The following is a 23365-nucleotide window of genomic DNA, read 5'->3' as shown; positions in this document are numbered from 1 at the left end:
AGGTCTTTGATTTTAAATTGTTTTTCACTTCAAGCTCACAAATTGACTAAATAAAGATTTAGCTTTCCCTAAATTATCTTAAACTGTGAGAATTATTGCAATGTACTGACAAATCTAAAATTCTTTTTAATAAGCAGCTAAGGAAAAATCCAGTTGGGTTACTTACAGTAAATGGAAACAAATTGAACACTATTGGCTTTAAAATTTTAAAATGTCGTGCATAACAATACCCACAATCACCTTGAATTCTGCAAATGACAGCCACGGACAAAGTTCACTTTGTGCAATAAACTGTCGACAGAAAGATGATATGCATGCTGACAATACTTCAATATAGCTTTTCAAGCCCTGTCATGCTGCAAAAACAATTAACTGTTCTACAAATTTGTGAGTTTTCCTTTGACTAATCAAAATGTCTGAAGATTTAGCAGAAGTTGTGAATGAGTGGAAACGTCTAGAGGAAGAGTATCAGCAACTTCAGGTAAGAACTGATCATACTAATCTGCCACTATCAGGTTATTTGTATTAAACATTTCATGCATGATGTTGAATGATAGGAGCTTTTTTTTAACTTTATTTTAAACTAAAAAAGTCTGACATCTTGGTTTACAAACTACAGTGAGATATCCTTGAGTAAGCTGAAATGTAAAACTAAAAATCCTCTCATATTTTCATTTTCATTGTGCTCCAGGATACACACAGAAGATATTTGCACAAACTGGATGAAATCTCCAAACTGCAGAACAACTGTTCTTCATCTATTGTCCGCCAGCGTAAAAATCTCAAGGAGTTGTCTCGTCGCACAAAAAAGTGAGGGTCTGATCTCTTTAAACAGATTTATGACAGCAGGCGCTGATAAAAGCAGTTCATAAGGTTACAATTGGATTTGATATTCATGAACTGAAAAGACCTATCTGAGCTCAGATTCAGTCACACTCATTAGATTAATGTTCTGTTGTGCCATTGGTTGCAGGAAAAGGCTTTCACAGGAAGAGGCAAACACATTGGCTGAAATCAAAGACAAACTTAAGACCAGACAAAATGCTTTTGATGAAATGGAGGCATTTCTTCCCAAGAAAAATGGGTGAGGACTCGATCATTTTCTGGTTACATTATCTTTGCTGAGTGTCAAATCTTTTGGCTTCCAAAAGATTAAAAACACAATAAAACACTAATAAATTTACTGAATCATTTCATCTTCCAGGTTGTACCTTAGTTTGGTTCTTGGAAATGTCAACGTGACTCTTTTCACAAAACAGTCAAAGTAAGTTCCATCTCTGAAAGCACACATGATTTTCCATCTCAACTATGTTTTGATTTAGCATTTTATCACATGCAATACATACCAGTTATTTTGCTAAGCGAGAATATTACATTTAGAATGTATTAGCACATTTTCAGTGATCTTGAACCATCTCTTTATTTATAAACCAACATTTTTACAAATAACAATTGAATTCTTATCAGGTTTGCCTACAAAGACGAATATGAGAAGTTTAAGCTGTACCTAACTGTCATCCTGCTGCTGCTCTCCTTTATATGCTATGGTTTTGTTAGCTACAGGTACAGTATTGTCCAAGTACATCTAGCACATTTTTTTAAGTCATTTATAATTATCCACACAAATACTTGATATTTTCATTGTGAAATTAATGTTTTCTGCTATAGATTTCTAGATGCAATCCTCAATTTTCTGCTGGTTTGGTTCTACTGTACATTAACTATCAGGGAAAGCATCCTCATCACAAATGGCTCCAGGTTGGTATCATTATTTTTCCGCTTTTAAACTCAGTCACAGTTTTTTTTCCTGTATTTTCACATATTTTTGTTGTAAACTTCCATTTAAAATAAAGGATTCCTTTCATTAGGATCAAAGGATGGTGGGTTTTCCATCACTACATCTCCGCCTTTTTGTCTGGTGTGATGCTAACATGGTGAGCACAATCAGATTATAGGGCAAAAACCATTGACTGTATCTGAGAACTGGACTGAGTGAGAGTGACGTCACCCATAGAAAATGACTTACTTCAGGCTTCAACAGAATGAAGTCAATTCATTTACCATTTCTTTGCAATATGGACTTCGTAATGTTGGAGTCAGATGTCGTCCGTGATTGATCCGAGTTGGTCTGAGTCGATGTTTCCATGGTAACTACTCTCGCCAACCTGGAGTGAGCTTGTTGGGAGTCCACATGAAACCTGTCATGGAAACGTTCTAAACATGGGACATGGGGGCGAGCCAGCACCACCTACTTTTATGTTGGCATCCGTAACTAGAAGAACTTGTTCTACAGAAAATGTATCATGAAAAAAATGATCAAGAACATGATAAAAAAAAAGGTATCAGCGCTAGAATGGTTATTCTGACAAATAAATGACTGAGTAAAAGCTGTTTATTTTTTTGTAGATGTTTGTAGGATTTTGAGGTCTTGGAGCCAGCGGGCACTTCCTGTTTGGAATGCCAGGGGTGAGGGGTTAGTTACTAAGTCCAGTTCTCACATACAGTCAATGGCAATAACCCATTTGACTCCACTAACTCAAGCTGTGTTTATACCTCCTAAGGCCCGATGGGAACCTCTACAAGATGTTCAGGGGCCAGTTTCTAGCCTACTGCTTGTATCAAAGTATGTCCAAAGGGTTTGTGTAATCTTTTTATTTTTTATTTTCCAATGCCTGAAGATTGTCGTGTGGTCTTCACAGGTTTCGTACAGTGCCTGCAGTGTTATTATCAAAGTGGATGTCTGTACAGACTACGAACACTTGGAGAAAGACACAACATGGATCTGACTGTAGGTGAGGAAAGGCAAAGCGCACCAAGGACTCAGCCTGCAGACAATACAATAAAATTGTCTGGAAGCTAAATTCTTAATAATATGAAACAATTTATAATATAATAAACTATTACAAAAACAGATAATCTCTTTTTCATTTTTTTCTTCTAAATAATAGAGGGTTTCCAGTCTTGGATGTGGAAAGGACTGACATTTCTTTTGCCCTTCCTGTTTTTCGGTCATGTAAGTTCACTCTGCAATCCCAAGAAGTCACTACTGACCACTGCGTTTGCACTAATCAGCCATGCTTTGTCATGGATTGAACCAGATAAGGAGTAACTAAAGTGCTGACATCATTAGATTTAATTGAGTCATAGTTTACACAATGTGGGGTTTTTTTCTTTAGGGAAGTGAAACAAACATTTGGTTTTGTCTTGTAGTTTTGGCAGCTTTTCAATGGCCTGTCCCTGTTCAGAATGGCTCGACTCCCAGACTGCAAAGAATGGCAGGTCAGTCCTTCACAGATTTCTTCTCATCCTATAAAAATGTGTACCTAGTTCTCTCATGATTGAGCTCACCTTTGAAAAGTCTGTTGAACTTGTTCTCATAAAATAAATAAATGATGTAATAGATTTACATTTTTAGTATGTCAACCACATGCAAATACCTAGTTTTTGTGAAAAGAGTCTATCCTTTTGAGCTCCGATTTTCTGCTCAGTCATGTTTTGATTTGTGCTCCATTTGACAACAGGTCCTGGTCTGTGGTCTCTGCTTCCTGATTCTCTTTATGGGAAATTTCTTCACCACTCTTGCTGTCGTTCATCACAAATCCAAGAAGAGAAATCAGAACTCAAAGAGCCAGTGATAAAAATTCTCATCTATGCTCTCCTAACAGTTCATGTTAAAAAACCTAGAGTCAAGTTCTTTGTTATTATGTTTAACATATAGTAGCCTATAATTCTAGATTCATCTGAGATTACCTTTAAGAGTAGCCTTTTTACAATTGATTAATATACAGAGAGATGATTTTTTAAAGTATAACAAATCATAAAAAAGTTTAGCTTTGATCTTTAAAACATACATGTGGGGCCTCAGTGCTTAGGGGAAATTATTTCCACTGTTAATTATGTCTAATATGTCTAATGTCTTGTAATGTTCTTCAATGCTGCAAAAAAAACGTAATCCACTTTAAAATGCCTCTGTGACAGTTCTGCACAAATAAAGCTGCTTCACCTGTTTGATAATAAATACTTTTTTGTTGACTTTACTGAGTGATTACAGAATTTTTGTACGTTTATGATAGCAAGAATTTCATTTTGAATTAAAAAAAAACAAATGACAAACTAAAATGAAGTGTTTTGTTATTAATTCAGATTACAACAGTGGTTATTTTTTTTTAAAAATAATGTAAGTTGGCGCTCTCGCCTCACAGCGAGAAGGCCCTGGTTTGAATCCCGGCTGGGACCTTTCTGTGTGGAGTTTGTGTGTTCTTCCCCTGCATGCGTGGGTTTCTCCAGGCACTCCAGGGAGTCCAAAAACATGCTTCATAGGTTGATAGGTAACTCTAAATGTTCCTAGGTGTGCATGTATGAGTGTGTGTGGGTGTGATTGTGTGCTCTGCAACAGACTAGTGACTTGTCTAGGGTGTAACCCGCCTTCGCCCGGCAACAGCCGGGACAGGTACCGGCAACCCTGTGACCCCAGGTTAAGAAAATGGATGGGTGGATAATGTGATCTCACATTTTTGTGCTTTCTGACAGGAAAAAGTATCTTGTGTGAGTTTTACTTTACAGAGCCCTGTACTAACTGTAGAAAAAGGAACTAAATAAAAAAAAAACATGGAAGCAGAAATATGCGAGTATGTTTTGGACATACTAATATAAAAAACGACAAAAGTGTTTCAAAGTATCCTAAGCGTATCGATTTAATGAAAATGATAGTAGATATAGTTACAGTAGTGCTGAAAAACATTTACCGGTTCATTTCCAACACTTTGATTAAACAAATTCAATTCATGCTTTTTAAGAATTAGAGACAGAAAAAATCTAATCATATTTTTGGGTGATGATTTTTCAAAGATTTAGTCTTTTTTAAATAGACTTAAAGAGCAGCTAGGTATTGTAGGCTACTATTTTCTCCCCAATTATTCCTATTTTAGTGTACTATAAATCATAAAAACATAGTTTTTGCTGTATAAAATTCTTTGAATCCTGGCGTTTTCTGGCCTTCAGGCTCTCATCCACGTGTCGTTGTCACTGAGAGCATAAACGCTGTGTAACTTGAGCAAGGCACATTTGATGAATCTGCTTTTCTAGCTTTGTTACATAACCATGACCCTTTGCCTGCTGCACCTTGACGGTTGTTCAATAACGTGAGTTCAAGTCCTCAGAGATACGGCGGACCGGTCCATGTGGGGAAAAAAGAAGATCGAGTTTAATATTAAGAAGCCATGTTTACAAGGAAGTTAGCGTTATAACCTTGATTACATTTGCTTGAAGTCAAGTCCTAACTTCTCAAAAACCGCTTACGTGACTTCAGTGAGTCTATTTGGTTATCCAATCGCTTGGGCTCCTCCCCCCGCTGACTGAGTGGAGTTGGTTTGGTCCTTCATGGCGTAAAGTTTCCTTCCGCATTGAGCGCAGTCTGAGTCTGGAAAACGAGGAGAAGTGCAGGTAAGACTTACTCTTAACTTCACTTTTAGACTATTTTAAAACCAAGTGTCAGTTTTGGCAGTTTGTGGGGTTGTGCTGCAGCGTCATCAGACTCTCACAACGACCCGACGGAACGCACCACCATCCCCGTGAAACATGATGAGCTTTTCTAATGAAAGATTTGTTTGGCTCTCTCTTGTGTTACGCAAACTACTTACATCATGCAAAGTTATTTCTCATTTCTCACGTTTAACCCTTGAATTAATACAGTGTTAAACGTGTTGTAGTTGTAGAAATTATGTGTCTATATTCGCCTTCTGAGTACATTTTTTCCACTTGTTTCAGGATGTAGCCGTAGCCCGTTCTAGCTAACTCCCTTCAAGTGAATAATAATATATTTTGGGAGATGAATGGATATTGGAGCTGAGTTTACGTGGGAGTTTGTGACATCATTTTACTCGTGGCTGTCACTGCAACATTCGAGTTGCAGCTTCACGGCTGTGACCTGAGCTGTCGCTGGTGTGTTAGGGTTCAGTCATGATCCCAACGGATGCTTCTGGATTGTCATGATGATGTGGAGCTGTGGTCTCGCGCTCACCTTTGCGCTAAGACGCTGAGTTTGTGTTCCTAAACGCCAACTACAACTATTAATGTGTTATAACTTTTTATTTTCCTGGTGGTCAAGTTTTCCCACACAGTTCATTTCAGGCCTGCAGAGCTGTGTGATCTCCAGAGGTTGTTTTCTTTATTTTGCTAATTAATCCTGATGGGATTTCACCTGCTTAGTTTATCACCTGTTTTTGTTTATATGAAGAAAATGACTGTTGGAGATTATTTTTAAGTTTTTGTCTGGTCATTTCCTTAATATTCTGTGGCAAAATATTGTTAAATATCATAACCTCTGCTGATTTCCTGATAACATTTCTATTTGTACACTTTTGCTACACTATAACTAGATTTTTAAACTATTACTGAAGGCTAAATTGGGATAAGCAAAAAAGGTGAAAAAACATTCCAATTATTGAGGCCCAGCTAATAACGGATTAAAAAGACAAGAGATTAGCTAAAATCTGTAATGCTTGATAATACACCCGTGCACTAAAAGACATATTCTTTTAAAAACTTTCTAAAACTCAAAATAAAAACATTCAACCAACTAAAACAAATCAATGTCCATTTAAAATGTGTTCTTTAGAGTTTTAGCAATCAAGCTTAATCCTGATACTGATCAGAAGAGGCCGAACATTAATAGATGTTGGACTTTGAATTGTCAACTGCTTTACAGTATGAACAGAGCAAGTGCTGACAAGTCTTTTGCATATGTGAAATGAGACGGGCCTCTTCATTACAACAGTCCTTATCTACAATTTTGTACAGGAAACTAATCATGTGGTAGTAAATTGAGAAAAAGGGAGCTGGTGTCGTCATTAGTTTTATTTTGGGATTAAATCTGATGTGGTTTTTTTTTTACGTATTGAGCATAAAACTGGTTTTCATAAGAAATTCTTACACAAGAAGCCTGTGAGGCTTCCTCTTTTTTTTTTCCCCACTCAATGAGGCATCCAACGGTTCAAGGAGTTCGACAGTAAATCATCTGTCTGCTATGAGTAAGTTTGGTTAGCTAAAGCTGCCATGTCATGCTCTCTAGCCCTTGTGCTATCTTAGATGACCCCACCCTCACATTGACGTGTTCTCCCTACCATGACAAAGGTGGATAAAGGTGGGAAAGATTTCATGTAATCCATGGACACCAGTGAAGATCACAAATCATTGAAGAAAAAAGGTTCAGAGCACTGTCTAGTGGGTCTAGATGACCCAACTCCCAATGGTAAAGTGCCTAGGATAGCACAAGGGTTACTTGAGATTAAGCCAAAGGATTAGGATTAGCACAAACCTGAATTGATGAATTTTCTGAAACCTGACATCCCAGAACACGGTGTCCTGTGGTGGAGTTCAGTATGAACAGAGCTGGTGTCACGCACCAACAAGAAGAAATTCCTGCTGCATCAAAAAACCTTCATTGTTGTTGCGTTGTCCATGAATGAGTGCACAAAAGCCTCAAAACATGTGATACGCTGCCAGCGTATATCTGCCTCCCCAGAACTAGTTTTGGCGTCTAAAACTGAACTTTTGTTGCAGAGATGGAGCCAGAGACCCACACCGAGCCCGTTGGGGATGAAGAGCCGCTCTTCAGCAACCTGGACCTCTTCCTCTTTTCCCTCATCATTGGCCTTGTCGTTTATTATTTCATGTCCCGTAAGAAGCCAGAGCCCATCCCAGAGTTTAAAAAGATCGACACACCGTGAGTTTTTTTTTTTCTCCTGGAATCTGCCTTTTGTTTGTGGTTTTTAACTACATGTTAGCTGTTTCTTTTGATGTTGTGGTGTTGTGTGTCTTTTGGTTGTGTTGTGGGTTCCAGCCACAGACTCCAGAAGTGAAGCAGCTGAGAATCGGCTGCTACCTTTTTGTCTTTAAATTCCAGCTGCCTCACTTCTGGATCAGGGCTTGTGAGTGGGAATGGAAGCTGTTGTCTTCTGTGTGGAAGTGTAAAGCCCTTGAAACAAGAAGTGTGTGAGAGTGCACAGCTTAAGACTCCAGTAAATGTTTCACCAGCAGCAGCCTTCAGTATCTCCTAACCTCTTCCTGTGACCCTGTTGTATTCATCAGGTCCACTTACAGGGGGAAAAAATGGCTGTTTTGTTCTCATCCTAGGTTCTGCTTTGACGTAACTTTTTGTGTAGGGGCTGGGGGGGGGGGGGGGGGGGGGGGGTAGCTATCTGCCACAGTGTTCCCTGCAGTATGGGTTTTCCTGGAAAGAGAAGGGATGCAGGAAGAGAGCAATCAAAGTGGCGAGCTGCTCCCCCTCCTCTTAAAGGGGCCATGATTACATGATTACCTAACTGTATAAGGGGGGGGGGGGGGGGGGGGTTTTCCATATGTTTCCTTTTGCTTTTTGTTTCTGTTTAAAGGTTCCTGGATTCCATACCAGAGTGCGTCTGGGTTTTATTTTCTCTTAAAAGTGTAAAGTGAAACATTTCTTTTATTGCGACTCCTTTTCTTTTTCCTTCCTGTTTCTTTTTGTGTTTGGACTAAGCCTGTCTGCCATTGGGCCGTGTCACAGATGCAATCCTTTTATGACAAATGAGGTTACCATGGCAATGACATTCCCCTCTATCCTCCATTGAGGTGGGGGCAGGGGATACTTTAGGGTGAAAAGGGGAGGAAAAGCAAAAAAAAACAAACATTGCTTTTCCCTGTCGGTCCTCTAAAGCCTCAGGATGGATCCTGGAGACTTTTTTTTGTTTTTAGCACCTTTGGTAGCCCGGCGGAAAAGGGGGCGGAGCCGAGGACTGCATGTACAGCTCCTGATCATTTCAGTGTGTTTGTGTGAGTAACGGGCAGGGCTCGCAGCTCAACTTTGTTTCATGGGAAGGTCAGTTTCCCACCATTGTGTTCAGTGACAGTGACGGGGCTGGCAGGGATCTGTGCGGAGAGCCGATGCTGCAGCTTTTAGGGAGCAGAACAGGAAAAGGACACAGTTTCCTCTGCATCTGAGCCGCCGAGGCGCAGAACGCTCTCAAATCTGGGGACTCTCCACTCGCAGCTCTGGACTGTAATTACTTTTCCATGCTATGGTTGCGGAGAGGCTGGTTTTGATTTTGAGCGTGAAGGCTTCAGGCCGGGCCTAGCCAACAGTGCCGCTGGAAGCTGTGAGCTACAGGGCTGCATGTCATGGGCTGCGTCTTCTCGCTGCCAGAGGACAGGAGAGATGCTGCTGAGAGGTTAGTAAAGTGTCTCCAGGGCAACAAAACCCTTTTTTTTAAGAGCTGCTTATGTGGGATTGCATGGAACTGGTTGTACTACTGAAGTTGAAGTTTAAATGTAAGTGACTTGTCGGTGGTTTTTGCTTGCAGCAGTCGGAGCTCTTGTCATCATGGTTACTTGTTTTAGTGGATTTAAATGGGATAGGGACGTTAAATGTGTTTAGTAAGAAAAACATGGAATTTCTGTTTGACTTTAAACACCATCGTAAAATCAAAAGATCATTGTTTTCTCTCAACCCAATAATTTGCAGTAATACGGGGGGAGTTGGCCTGAATGTTTTTTTTTTTTTTTTTTTTTTTTTTTTTTTTTTTTTAACTTGTCCTGTCCAACAGCTGGGCAGACAGATGAGAGCTGAGGGCCTCTTGGGTTGGACATATTTTACTTTAACAAGAGGGGTTATTAATCTTCAGACAAACCAAAGGTATGTCTGAATAAACCCCTTTTGTAATTGAGGCCAAACTTTATTAATTTCAAACATGTCTAAAAATCTTTGGTGTTGGACCGGACGGAAAAGGAAAGAGGGGAAGAAGAGAGAGGGACGTTAGAGAGAGGGGGGGTAGGGGGTGATAATAGGAGGGGAAGGGGGATAAGACCATGAAGCAGCATAAAGCAACAAGTTTACTGGTTGTTAATCATTATGGTAAGGTTCAAATGTAAAAAAAAACAAACAAAAAAAAAGGGCGGAGCCTGTCCACACACACACTCAAATGTTATAAACACACCTGTTAGTTGCAAAAATGTCCACCTGTCGACATGTACACAAAACAGATAGTGTTCACACGCATACTTATGCCTTAAAACCAACTAGAGTTGGCCTGAATGTTTGAAACTGTTTGGGACGACAAAAAGGACTGTAGATGCTTTAAAACATCAGCTGTGCAAAAAATCAGCACAAATACCTGTGAACTCCTAAAAAATCAAACTATCCATTTGTCCATATTTGCCATTTTCAATGAATGTATTGAAAGAAAAGGATGCAGGACCCATCGACTGATGTCTCCATGGATTTATTTGAGCTGCACGTTTATGTTTTTATAAGGTATAATAAACTCTTTTGGACAAAATATTGAAACATGGCTGCTGTAGCTGTTTAAGACGCACAGATCTATTCAGTTTTTTGACATTAAGAAATGTATCATTAGTGACCTTTTGTCAAAAGTCTTTTATTCCTTGTTACAACTTTTCCTCTATTCATGTTTTTTGTTCTATTGGTCTGAAACTGGCGTTGTGGGTCTTTTTAATTAAAGCCAAAAATTGGTTTCTTTTTAGTTAATATGGGCACAATGCTAAAATAAATTAAGTCTTTTTTTTTTGTTTGTGTCAAATCCTGACTTTGTTTTTTAACAATAGCGTGGAGTTTCTAGAGTGTGTCATCCTAGGAATCTACTCAATGCTTGAAACCACTTAAATAAATGCATTTATTTTCTGTTTTTCTTGTTAACGTTTCATTTTGATTTCATTTATGGAAGAAGAAAACATGAACAAAATACACTGCTCAAATGAATAAATTTGTCTCTCTTCTCTGACGCTTTATTCTTTCTTAAGTCCATCAGAAATTCTAACATGTTGGTTTTTTTTGTGTGTGTCTCCTATGTTGATGTTAAGAGACACACAGGTGTTTGCTTCACGTTTGATGCTGCTGCCTTTCATTTATCACCAATGATGGCTTTGATTCCGCTTCTTCTTCATTCTGTTTGACACTCAAATGTTGACCTGGAATCTTCTTTCTGGCAATGATCACGAGACGGAAGCAGAACCGTCTTTTCCTAAATGAACTTGAGGGAAGCCGAGTTTTCTGGACCCTGATGTTTGCAGAGTAAAGGTCTTCTAAGTCCAGCTTTCAAACATCAGAACTAAAGCCTGCTGAGTTTGATTAATAATCAATAAAGGAAGAGATTGGTTTTTGTCCGTTCAGAAGTTTTCAAGCAATATAGTTTAAAATGTGGGGAGGTGTTCTAGTTTCCTGAATTAAATAAGAATAATCACCGGAAGTAACTAAAGGGACTAATCTACTCCTTAATTTATTTAAACTACTGTAAATATATTACAATTCAGTAAAATATATGGTATTTTAAAATAAATGTAGAATGTTCATCATAAATGTTTACCTTTCATAAAATACCAATTGAATTTGAAAAAAAAAAAAAGAGTACAATCAATTTTTAATAAACCTTACTTTAGAACTAAAGTTAAGGAGAGCTGTGTTTCAATACAGGGCATCAGGTTATGGAATGATCTTCAACCACAAATCAAGGAAGATAAATCCATAAATATATTTGTGAAATAAGGTAATACATCTATTCCAAAAACACAAATGGAAACGTTTCTTTTTAATGTATAAATATACTATGTGTTTAACCTAAGAAATCCACATTTGTTGGTGTTAGTTAGCTTGTGTTTTTGGTCTTGTACATTATGAGAGGGGAGAAAATGGCTTTGTTGATTACAAGGAGGAGAAATACATTTTTTTCTTCCCTTTTAATGCGCATTGTATTGCCTCTTTTTGTTGGAATACATGACTAGGAAGCGTTTATGAAGGCCTTCTTGTGTCAGAGCTACTTTGCAAATGTATATATTTCTTTATTTGTGTGCCACGTGTTTTTTTTTTTTTAAATAATTACTGATGTGGAACGTTCAGCTGCATGTTTACAGACGCTTTTTGTTTTTTATTTTGTTTTTTCCCCATACAGACAAGTCTCACAACGAGAGACGAGTTTCATTGAGAAGATGAAGAAAACTGTAAGTGAATTGGTTTGTCAGCTTCATCTACTTTTAGCTCCTAAGCACTAAATGTCCTTTTCCTGTTGGCTACAGCAGACTGGATAGAAAGCTCTGAATCTCAGAAACATTTTCTAGATTATTTTATTACTTCTGTTCCAGTCCTGACTCTCTTCAGGTAGTTTAAATAAACGCCTTTAGGCTCTATTTTCAGTATTTTTTTTAATTTTTTTTTTACTTGCAAAAGTACAGGAAAAGTTAGCTGTGGTCTGGCCTGTAGCCGTGTGCTTTAGCAGGACAGTGTAAAGAAGGTTCTTTATGTTTGTGGACAGGGGAAGAACATCATCGTGTTCTACGGCTCCCAGACGGGAACAGCAGAGGAATTTGCCAACAGGCTGTCCAAAGATGCTCAGCGCTATGGCATGAAAGGAATGGCTGCTGATCCAGAGGAGTACACCATGGTAATGTGGACCAGTGGGCCCATGTCTAACACTTTCATGTTGTAAAGTAGTACTGTCAGGGTTCTTACTTTTTCCTCAATAAAGTGAAGAAGCACACAGGAGATGAGACTTTTTGCTAGACTTCTGCAGAAGGAGAATCGGTCTGTCACAGCGCGAACTGTCAGAGGAGTTCTGCATTCCTAGTGCATGGAGCCTCTTTTTATTGAAAACGGAAGGTTGCAGACATGAACGTGGTTAAAACGACGGTTTTGGTTGCAGGGGGAACTGGCCCGTATGTCTGAGATCAAGAACTCACTGGCTATTTTTTGTATGGCCACTTACGGTGAAGGCGACCCGACGGATAACGCCCAGGACTTCTATGACTGGCTGCAGGAGAACGATGATGAAGACCTCTCTGGACTGAACTACACTGTGAGTTTCTCCCTGCAGACCCTCCATAAGGCTAAAGTAACCCTTAAAAAAAAAGAGCCAAATCCATAACAATGTAATACCAGAATATTAAGATTAAAATTAAAGTTCTAGAACCCAGCTTTCACATCTAAAAGCCAGGGCTGCAGGGTCAGGAAGTTGTGAGCACTTTCACTTCACAGCCAGAAGGCTGTGGTTTGAATCCCAGCTGGGTCCTTTCTGCACGCGTTGGTTTTCTCTGGCTGCTCAGGTTTCCTCCCACAATCCAAAAATGTGCTTTATAGGTTAATCGGTCTCTCTAAATTGTTGTGAATGTATGTAAAGACCTGGGATGGACTGGTTACCTGTCCGGGCTTTACCCCCACCTTTGCTTCACAGTAGCTGGGATAGGCTCCAGCAACCCGTTTGTTACAATATTTCTGAACATGTGGCGTCTTTTGAGTTTTTCTTTTTTGTTTAGATAATTTTTTGTCATTTCTTGTAGCGATTAGAAGGAAAATGGTCGGTCTAAGTTTGTGTTAAGGTGAAAGACACAGTTGTAACAACAGGAATGCAGCATTTGCAAAGACGCCTTTTAAGTAATTCTGACTTCTAAATCTTGCAGAGATACGAGTCACTTCTGTTCGCATTCAAGCTGCATGTGTGCTGCAAGAGTGGCTCTCTCTGTTTGTGTTTGTGCGTTCGATAGGATCTTCCATGTCAGCAACACACTAATTAAGCTCTGGAGCAACATTAAGCCTCCTCCTTTCCCTGTTTTATCACAGTGCTGAGATGAAACGGAAGGCAGAGTCATCATCATCATGATCACCATCAACGTGTCCTGGTGTGGACATTAGCTACCAGTGTTGCTTCATGTTGTCCTTTATTCTCCAGGTGTTTGCGCTGGGAAATAAAACGTACGAACACTACAACGCGATGGGGAAATACGTGGACAAAAGGCTGGAGGAGCTTGGAGCCAAACGCATCTTTGATCTCGGTTTGGGAGACGACGACAGCAAGTGAGTCACCTGCTAACTAAGACTATTGTAGATCCTCACAAAATGTCACACATGTCGTGAACCTCATTTGTTGATGGACCACTAAAGAAAAGATGATGCTGTTCTTTAAAGTGGAAAAATAAAAGCATTTATTATGGCCACCTGAAGAATGAAAAGCAGTACAAAAATGATTCATTTCTCTGTTTTTTGCCACTATTTTAATTTGTGTACCAGTAAATGTTTTTCAGTAGGTTTTTAGTAAAACTGGCACTTAAATTACTGGAACAAATCCATAATAATGCTCATTTACAGATTTTCTCTATTTAATTTCTTTATGGATGAGTTTAGTATTTAGTATTGAGGAGATTGATTTGCGAGTTTGGGAAAAACATGGCGAAGCCGAACAAGAGCTGCATAAGGCAATAATTCCATCCATCCATCCATCCATCTTCCTCCGCTTATCCGGAACCAGGTCGCGGGGTCAACAGTCTAAGCAGAGATGCCCAGACTTCCCTCGCCCTGGCCACTTCCTCCAGCTCCTCCTGGGGACTCCGAGGCGTTACCAGGCCAGCCGACAGGCGTAGTCTCTCCAGCGTGTCCTAGGTCTTCCCTGGGGCCTCCACCCAGTGGGACATGCCCGGAACACCTCCCCAGGGAGGCGTCCAGGAGGCATCCAGACTTTCGATGTGGAGGAGAAGCGGTTCTGTATTGTACTTGTATTCGAACCTCGTTCTTTCGGTCATGACCCAGAGCGCAGAGCCATAGGTAAGTATTGGAACGAAGATCGACCGTTGCATTGAGAGCTTTGGTTTTCGGCTCAGCTCTCTCTTCACCACAACGGACCGATACAGCGACCGCAAAACTACGGCCGCCGCTTCGATCCACCTGTCACTTTCACGCTCCGGTCTCCCCTCACTCGTGAACAAGACCCCAACATGTTTAAACTCCTCCACCTGGGGCAGGGACACTCCACCCACCGAGAGATAGCAAACTACCTTTCTTCGGTCGAGAAGCATGGCCTCAGATTTAGCGTTGCTCATCCCAGCCGCTGCACTCTCGGCCACAAACTTCCCCAATGCACGCTGGAGGTCCCGGCCCGACGAAGCCAAAAGGACACCATCATCTGCAAAGAGCAGAGATGAAACCCTGTGGTCCCCAAACCAGACCCCCTCCGGCCCCTGGCTACACCTAGAAATTCTGTCCATAATAACAATGAACAGAACCGGTGATGAAGGGCAGCCCTGCCGGAGTCCAACGTCCACCGGGAACAGGTCTGACTTACTGCCAGCTATGCGAACCAAACTCCTACTCTGGTCATACAGAGACCGGGCAGCCCTCAGTAAGGCTCCCCAGACCCCATACTCCTATAGCACCCTCCACAGGATACCACGGGGGACGCGGTCGAACGCCTTCTTCAAATCCACAAAACACATATGGACTGGATGAGCAAACTCCCACAATCCCTCCAGCACCCTAAAGAGGGTGTAGAGCTGGTCCACTGTTCCACGACCAGGACGGAAACCGCACTGTTGTTCCTGGATCTGAGTAGGCCCACCACCCGTTGGAGACCTCAAAAGAGGCCGGTGCAATGTGGTTTGGGTGGCAGGCGAGGGCGGGTGCCTCGGCGGCCCAAACCCCGGTCATGGAACTTGGCAATAATTCATAGATTGGTTTTCTTTTAAAGTCTTGGTTTATTTTGAAGAAATTTTTTTTTTTTTTTTTATTATATGTCAGAATATTTTGATTTTCAGCAAAAACCTTTTATACTAAAACATTTTAATAACCAAGTAAAGATGGCTTCAGAAAGGATATTTAAAAAAAAAATCAAATTTCAATTGAATTTTGTATTTCAACAAATCAAGAATGTGTCAGTGCATTAGTTGTCAGTTCTTTTTAAAATAGTAATCTTGTTTTTTAGCCTGGAGGAGGACTTTGTTTCGTGGAGAGAGCAGTTCTGGCCGGCCGTCTGCGAGCACTTTGGGGTGGAGGCTTCAGCAGATGAACTCAGGTACGATTGAGAATAATCTGAGGTTCTCTCTTGTGTTGTACCTGGTGGATTAACCTCCTCTTTGATACCTAAAGTTGTGTTTCTGAATGTTCTGGTCAGCTGTTTTGCTCGCCGTATCTCTTAAACATCCGTTTCCCCCCTCAGTATCCGGCAGTATGAGCTGAAGCTCCACAACGACGTCAACATGAACAAAGTGTTCACCGGAGAAATCGGCCGCCTGAAGAGTTTTGAGGTCCAAAAGCCGTAAGTGTGGTTGCAGATGTTTATACAAGGGGCTCTCTGCCCAGTCATTCTTCGTCTTTAGACTTACATATGTACTATCAACTTTAAAGTTGACCAAAAGTCACCTGGCTGAGGTGAAACGGTCTGTCCCCTGGTGGACAGAAAGACCTGAATTTTGCAGATTGTGTTGACTTGTTGAAAGGTGTCACAGAAAACACATCAGCAATACTTCAGTCATGAAAATCAACATTTTTTATGCCTGAGAAATGTCTTTGTGATCTTTATGAGTTTCTGCAGCATGAATGAATATTTCCGTGTTTCTCTGCCTGCAGGCCTTTTGATGCTAAAAACCCCTTCTTGGCTCCCGTCACCGTCAACCGCAGACTCAACAAAGCAGGGGATCGGCATCTTATGCACCTGGAGCTAGACATCACAGGCTCCAAGCTCAGGTGAGCCTTGTGTGAAAGACGTGAAGCAGCTCTAGAGGAACATCTCACAATCAGAGTCTAAAGTCGTCCTTTTCCCTTATTTCAGGTACGAGTCAGGAGACCATGTTGCTGTCTTCCCCACAAATGACTCTGCACTGGTGAACAGACTGGGAGAGATCCTTGGTGTGGACCTTGATGTGGTTATCTCCCTGAACAACCTTGATGGTATGGAGGCCACAGCACAAAGCACCTTGACCTGCAGCACTCGTTGTAAAGGCCTTGATATCCAAACCTGCACAGTCAGCTCTTCTTCCATAAACTGCCTCCAGTTCTGGCACAACAGATATTGTTATTACATTATGATAATATAAAGATTATTGACTCACATCTGCTGTTTTTGTTTTTTTAATGATAGACAATGTACTTCTGTTATTTTATTTATTAAAACAATCATGTTTTTGATACATTTCACTTCTTTTTCATTTCTAGTTTTATTCTGACTTTAAAATGCTATAAAGTAAAAATCCTGTTTAAGATGTTCAGTAGATTTTTTTGCTTTGTTTTGCAGAGGAGTCCAACAAAAAGCATCCTTTTCCCTGTCCCACCACCTACCGTACTGCCCTCACACACTACCTGGACATCATGAACCCTCCCCGCACCAACGTCCTCTACGAACTGGCACAGTACGCCTCCGAGCCCAAAGACCAGGAAAATATGCGCAAGATGGCCTCTTCCTCCCCCGAGGGCAAGGTAATTCAGACGTTTGCCCAAAATACAGCACTCTCCTTCTGATTCCTAGATGCTACAATAGCTAATTTTGCAAACATTTGCTCTTCTGTCTGCCTGCAGGCTCTTTACCAGACGTGGGTGTTGGACTCCTGCAGGAACATCCTGGCCATCCTGGAGGACATGCCTTCTTTAAAGCCTCCGGTTGATCATCTGTGTGAGCTGCTGCCTCGCCTCCAGGCTCGCTACTATTCCATAGCTTCCTCTTCTAAAGTAGGAACTGCGAGCGTCCGTGTTTTAACTTTTGTTTTTTAGTGTGTAGCTTGTTATTAACTTGTCTCCTCTGCAGGTTCACCCCAATAGCATCCACATCTGTGCCGTGGTGGTGGAGTACTCCACCAAGACGGGGCGGGTCAACAAAGGAGTGGCGACAAACTGGCTGAAGAACAAACTGGTTAACGGTCACAAATCGACTGTTCCCATGTTCATCCGCAAGTCCCAGTTCCGCCTGCCTTTCAAAGCCACGAACCCCGTCATCATGATCGGCCCGGGGACAGGAATCGCTCCGTTCATGGGCTTCATCCAGGAGAGAGGCTGGCTCAAAGAGCAAGGTGCTCTTTGGGGGGGGAGTAAACATCTGTATATAAAGAGTAAACATCTGTGGGGGGAGTTCTGAGCTGACGGGAGGAGGATGCAGAGACTCTGGAACAGGATTTTGTTTTTAAAAACTGAAAGAACTGCTAACTTCAGGTTGCATTTGTAGGCAAATGATAGCTCCAATAGACTGTGGTGACAGACGTATATTAGCTTGATTTGCCTTATTAGTTATGATTAATCATTTGTTTTTGTTAGGTTAAAGTTTAATTTCCCTTTTAGGTTAATTTTAGTCTGACACAAACGCTGCTTTTTCACCAAACGGGTTTAAAGACATTTTCTGCTCATCGGGGTGATGATGCCCTCACCATTTCCTCCCCCTTTGCTTGTGTCTGAACCGTGTGTGTGGAGAAGGCTCCCTCCTTAACCCACGCTTGTTTGTTTCTTGTTGTGGCTCCTCCCCCACACACACAGGTAAAGAGGTCGGGGAGACGGTGTTGTATTTCGGCTGCAGACACAAGAACGAGGACTACATTTACCAGGAGGAGCTGGAGGACGCGGAAAAGAGCGGCGTTTTAACTCAGCTGAACGTTGCCTTCTCCAGAGACCAGGATCACAAGGTGAGGCTGCACCTGTCTGCTCCAGGTGTGTCTGAGGTGAAGCCTTCATGAACTGGGTCAAGGGGGCTCCGCTGCCTGGTTGGACATCTTCAAGCACTTGTTTCATAACTTTGCTAGTTTAACTTTCAGTGCCATAAAATGTTCCGTTTCACCGTGTTATTAACTAGTTTATTTTAATAAACTACGATTACAAAGCAGATTTAAAATAGATGTAGTATTTCCTTGCTGTGTATCCATAAACATGGATGTCTTATAAACTCAACTAAGTTGTTTTTCTGTCTTCCAAAACAAGGTGTACGTGCAGCATCTCCTGAAGAAAAATAAGGAACACGTTTGGAAACTGATTCACACGGACAACGCTCATCTCTACGTCTGCGGGTAACGGCATTTCACCTGCTCGTTCTGAGAAACAACGGAAGGTTCTGCTCTTCAAGAGGCTCCCAAATACGCCGAAACTCCAGTTTACTTTAACCTTTTAACAATGGAGTTGTCGCCGTCGACACCTGAATAGCACACGCTCTTTGAACTACAATAACTCTTTAACCGTTCACGTAGTTACCCTAAATTCACCGGATTCTGATGTGGAGAAAAAAAACACAAGTGTTGCACATCAGTGCAAAGCCGCTTCTCTCTGCATCTGCATCCATTGGATTGTTGTTGTTGCGTAGAGTAAACACTCAAAGATTCCTGGTAGTCCAAAAAAAGTCATCACTAAAGCTCTGGTGTTGAAGGGTTTAAAACCTATTCTGATAAAATCGTGTGTTTAAAGTGTGCTGGTGGCGACTTTCTGATAGACTAAAAAAATTTAAGCTCAGTTAATTTAAGTTGGTGCGCCGTGTGAGAGAAGTCCTTTATGTATGAATATACTTAGAACCCTGTAAATGGCTGTGTGCGTTGTATTTGTTGGTGTGTAGTGGTGTGTGTATGTGAGAACTGCTGCTCTGCAGAAACTATGTCCTTGAAAACAACACAGTTTTTTTTGCTGAAAACCGCATAATCATAATTAAGACCACTGGGAACGTTTTTATAACGAATCAAAAGATGATCGGAGCTAGACTTTGAGAAATTTCTGATCAAGGAATTGGATGTTTGTGATTTGGTGCCCCCTGCTGGGATGCAGTGTTTGAAGTTGACCTCTCACCTGCTTGTTTTTTGTTTTCTTGCTCAGGGATGCAAGAAACATGGCTAAAGATGTACAGACGGCTTTATATGAGATTGCAGAGGAGTTGGAAGGCATGACACGCACCCAGGCCACAGACTATATCAAGAAACTGATGACCAAGGGACGCTACTCGCAGGACGTGTGGAGTTAAAGAGTTTTCGAACCAGCATCACTCTTTACCGCTAATGTGGTTGTTTAAAAAGGTTTCTGTTTTTACAAATTGTCATATTCGGGATTGAATATTAAAACAAAAACATATCAACTCTTCCTCATAGTCACCCCTGTCTAGAGAGGACTTGGAGGTAGAGGAGGAGTCAAACCCTTACTTACTTCTGGACCTCCATGTTTAAGGCCAGCAAACGGTTTTCCACTTTAGGAAACTCTAACAAAAACAATCATTAGAAGTCCATTTTTCGAAACCTGGATGTATGAAGTAGGAATCCAGGGGCCGCTATGTCTTAAGAAATCCCGCCTCTCGCGACGCCTGCAGAAGTGATGCCTCCAGGCGGGACGGTGTTGAGTGTGTTCCTGTTAGGTCTAGAACAGAACTGTGGAAGGGTGCTGATTCAAAATCTTCTCTTTTAGCCGATCTCTCAGTGCTCATAAAAGCACTTTAAATATGTAAAATATTTTAAACCTTTTTGTGAGGAAAATGTTTGTAACAAACAGCGTCATAGGTACAATTATGTTTACCTTTATACTTTGACATGGGAGTTTGTCTTTAATGTATAGCCTCCGTTCTGTTCTAACTCATCACAATAACTTTAGAGGCGGACTGTAAACAAGGCAGACCCAGTATTCATTTAAATAAAATATAAAAACACGAGAATATATATATATATATATATATAGATATAGATATCTATAGATATCTGTATATCTATAGATATATAGATAGATATATGTGTGTGTGTCTTTCCCACAAGTGGCCTGTTTTTAACAACCAAACCTGGAATGATTGTCCACATGTGACGAGCTGGACTTCCATCCAGGTGTGACTAAATGTTCTGTATGTGACCGCAGGCGAGTAAAGAGGTTAAGCGTCTTTGTACCACATGTAGAAAGAGACGCCCACCATTTCCTGTCATTTGTTAACCTTGGCTCCTCCCCATTCTGACGAGATCTTCACTTAATCGGCTCAGTCTGGAGTTTAAAGAGAAGCCGGTGCCTTTTTTTTATACTGTCCTGTGTATGAAGTTAGCATCAAAGCCATGACGGTTCTCTCTCTGTCTTTCTAACATTTTTTTTCCTCTTCCGTGCTTACATTTTCATAGAAAATTAAATTTCTTCTGAGACACTCTTTCCTGTCTTGTGTCACTTTGTTTTCATTTTTTTATATTCTCACTCAAATATTTTTAGGTGGAATGTTTTTGTCATTGGCAAGAAATGTGACTTTGGTTCATTAATTGGTCAGGAGAAGAATATGCAGATGTGGAAACATTAGTGTTATGCAAAATACTTCAGAACTGACATAAATTACAGGTTGTTTGTTCGAAAATCATCTTTCAAAATTGAAACGCATGAGTCCTGGATTACTTTTAGGTTACCTTTTCCCCAAAAAAGTAAAATTACTCTATCGTTGCAAAGGAAATCATAAAAAATAAATAAAGCCGCAAGCAGCGTTGTATGCGCTGCATGAGCTCCTCGTGAGAGATCAGCATCATCAACTGACTCAGAAAAACACATAAAGATTCTACCACTGGTAACTTGAGCTACAACATAAGTTGATAGAAAATCCTTTTTTTTCTCCATAGCAACCATTTTATGTTTTGGTCATCTGGGAATAACGAACAAATCGGTGTCGGTTTTAGATGAATCAGCAAAAGTAAACTTTTGCATTTTCTTAGTAACACGTTTTTATTGCTAACCACGTCCACATTCCTATTATGTTTGTATCCAATATACGACATATATTAATGTGTTCAGTTCTAGCCATGGATGCATACATTCAATTTTCATATTATTCTGTTAGAAAATGTGTAATAGGAGAACGCCACTTTTGTGAGCTCGCCTCACGCACGCTGTTTAAAATCTACAGCTTATAATTGTAACCTTTCTTCCATAACTGCTTTTTAATGATGGGTAGAGTATTGGAGGTGTTAAATTAAATGATTGATGAAAATTCCTAGGACAAGTTTTCATTTCTATCTGATATTAGAAGTGCTTCTTTTTTTTAATTCAGGATGGCGGCCTCTTCCTGAGGTCAAAGGTCGACAAAACTACAGAGGTGGTTGAAGACTTCAGCTAGCGGCATGTGCATGAAAATTCGTGAAAATGGCTCGAATTTTTATTTTATTTTCCCATATTGAGAGGAAAGCGTGATAATCGCTGAGGCTGTGTCCGAATTCCCACCCTAATCCCTAACTACTGTGTAGTGCCCTGGATTTTGAAAGCGATTCGGACACAATCCTCACTACTTTATTTTTTCTTCTGTAATCTAAAGATAAAAACGTTGACATTTTAATTTCATTCTTTTCAGTTATTTATTTATAAAGCATCTTCCAGCCAATGAGACCCAAAGTGCTGTACACATGGAGAGCAGAATAAAAGCATTAAATTAAATTTAGCATCGTAGAGATATAAACAGAAAAATAAAAAGCATAAAAAATGCATTAAAAAATTGTAAAAAGAAAAAGAAAATGAACGAAAAGCGTAAAACCAATAAAGGAGTTTAAAACCAGGGCGAGACTAATGCTGAAACGCTAGAATTTTATTAAAAAACACATTTAAATACATTTTCTTTGAAAAATAGGTTAAACAAAATGCATTGTGGTCTATATTTGCCAATCTAGTGAGCATAGATGCACACTGGTTTTTCGCAGAGACTTCTGTGTGACGCATTTTTTACCTCTTTGACTTTTATTCAATTATTGCAAAACCGTTATAGTCTTTGCAGTCCTTGACTGCAGTGGGCCATAACAAAAATGAAAGGAATCATCATCCATGACAGTCACATGAGACACTTCATAAAATGATAAATAAACACTAGCAGGTAAACTCAAACATAGGGTCTCGGGTAAGGTCACAAAACGGTGTCCTCGTGTTTAAAGGCAGCTCTCACAAAGACATCCAACCACTAACTCCACAGGTAAAGGGATGAAGAAAACCAGCAAACTACGTTTGCATGCCTTACCTTCAGTCTGTCTTCAGATAAACCACATGTTGAGCTAAAGAACCCTTTAAAATTCTGCAAAAACACTAAAGCACCTTAAATCTGACAATTCTAAAACGTTTTAAAGGTGCATGAATTTAAAATTTAGAAACAATCACAAGATAAAATGAAAATTTGGCTTAAATTTTAGATATAGTTTTGTAAACAAATAGGGAATATGTTTGCAAATTAGGCAGTTTATAAAGATTTTTCAAATAACTGATTTATATCTGGTAGTTTTATTTAGCAATTGCATCACTATTTTTATTACCATTCCCTTTGTTGTTTCTGTTTTTTTTTTCTCATACAATATTTCAAATCTCCAAAAACCAAAGAGGGGTGAAAGCTTTTAGGTATGGTCAAAGTTATGGTTATTTGAACACAAAGGAATGCCTTTGTGTAATTATTTTTTTTCAGTTATACAGAACTTGAATTCTAGAGTATTCAAATAGGTGTAGACTCTCAGTCATCCAGCTCATGATGACATGAAAAGTTCTAACAAATTCAACAGAAATTTTGACAAGTTGAATTTTTTATTTTTAACACTTTTCATTGAAGAGTATTCAGGGATGTAATTAATCAAACAAACACTAGGTGGCGGCTAGTGGGGCGGCTGTGCTTTAAATCGTGACCGTATAGCAGCT

The 23365-nt window shown here is 40.2% G+C and overlaps 2 protein-coding genes across 3 annotated transcripts; both read left to right on the top strand.

Annotated features, from left to right (window-relative positions):
• Positions 1–279: 279 nt before the first annotated feature.
• Positions 280–4119, top strand: LOC101173961 (transmembrane protein 120A). Its single transcript, XM_011482795.3, has 12 exons — positions 280–481; positions 692–810; positions 974–1084; positions 1205–1264; positions 1468–1563; positions 1669–1758; positions 1869–1934; positions 2562–2623; positions 2700–2792; positions 2949–3013; positions 3211–3279; positions 3522–4119. Exons 1-12 carry the CDS (start codon positions 413–415, stop codon positions 3633–3635), a joined length of 1014 nt encoding a protein of 337 aa, XP_011481097.1. The 5' UTR covers positions 280–412; the 3' UTR covers positions 3636–4119.
• A 1204-nt stretch (positions 4120–5323) lies between these two features.
• On the top strand, positions 5324–20870 carry LOC101166486 (NADPH--cytochrome P450 reductase). Of its 2 annotated transcripts, XM_023961388.1 has the most exons (16): positions 5324–5442; positions 7561–7723; positions 11937–11985; positions 12297–12425; positions 12684–12836; positions 13707–13831; positions 15729–15818; positions 15963–16061; positions 16373–16489; positions 16575–16693; positions 17037–17218; positions 17318–17467; positions 17544–17805; positions 18263–18408; positions 18701–18786; positions 19577–20870. In XM_023961388.1, exons 2-16 carry the CDS (start codon positions 7563–7565, stop codon positions 19719–19721), a joined length of 2013 nt encoding a protein of 670 aa, XP_023817156.1. In that variant the 5' UTR covers positions 5324–5442; positions 7561–7562; the 3' UTR covers positions 19722–20870. The 2 variants fall into 2 exon arrangements, with proteins under 2 accessions (XP_023817156.1, XP_023817157.1); XM_023961389.1 differs by lacking the exons at positions 5324–5442; positions 7561–7723 and adding an exon at positions 8860–9203.
• Positions 20871–23365: the final 2495 nt, after the last annotated feature.

Source organism: Oryzias latipes, chromosome 13 (assembly GCF_002234675.1).
Source record: "Oryzias latipes chromosome 13, ASM223467v1".
Lineage (NCBI taxonomy): Eukaryota > Metazoa > Chordata > Actinopteri > Beloniformes > Adrianichthyidae > Oryzias > Oryzias latipes.
Note: the sequence above shows the minus strand (reverse complement) of the source record. Positions and strands in the feature narration are given on the sequence as shown.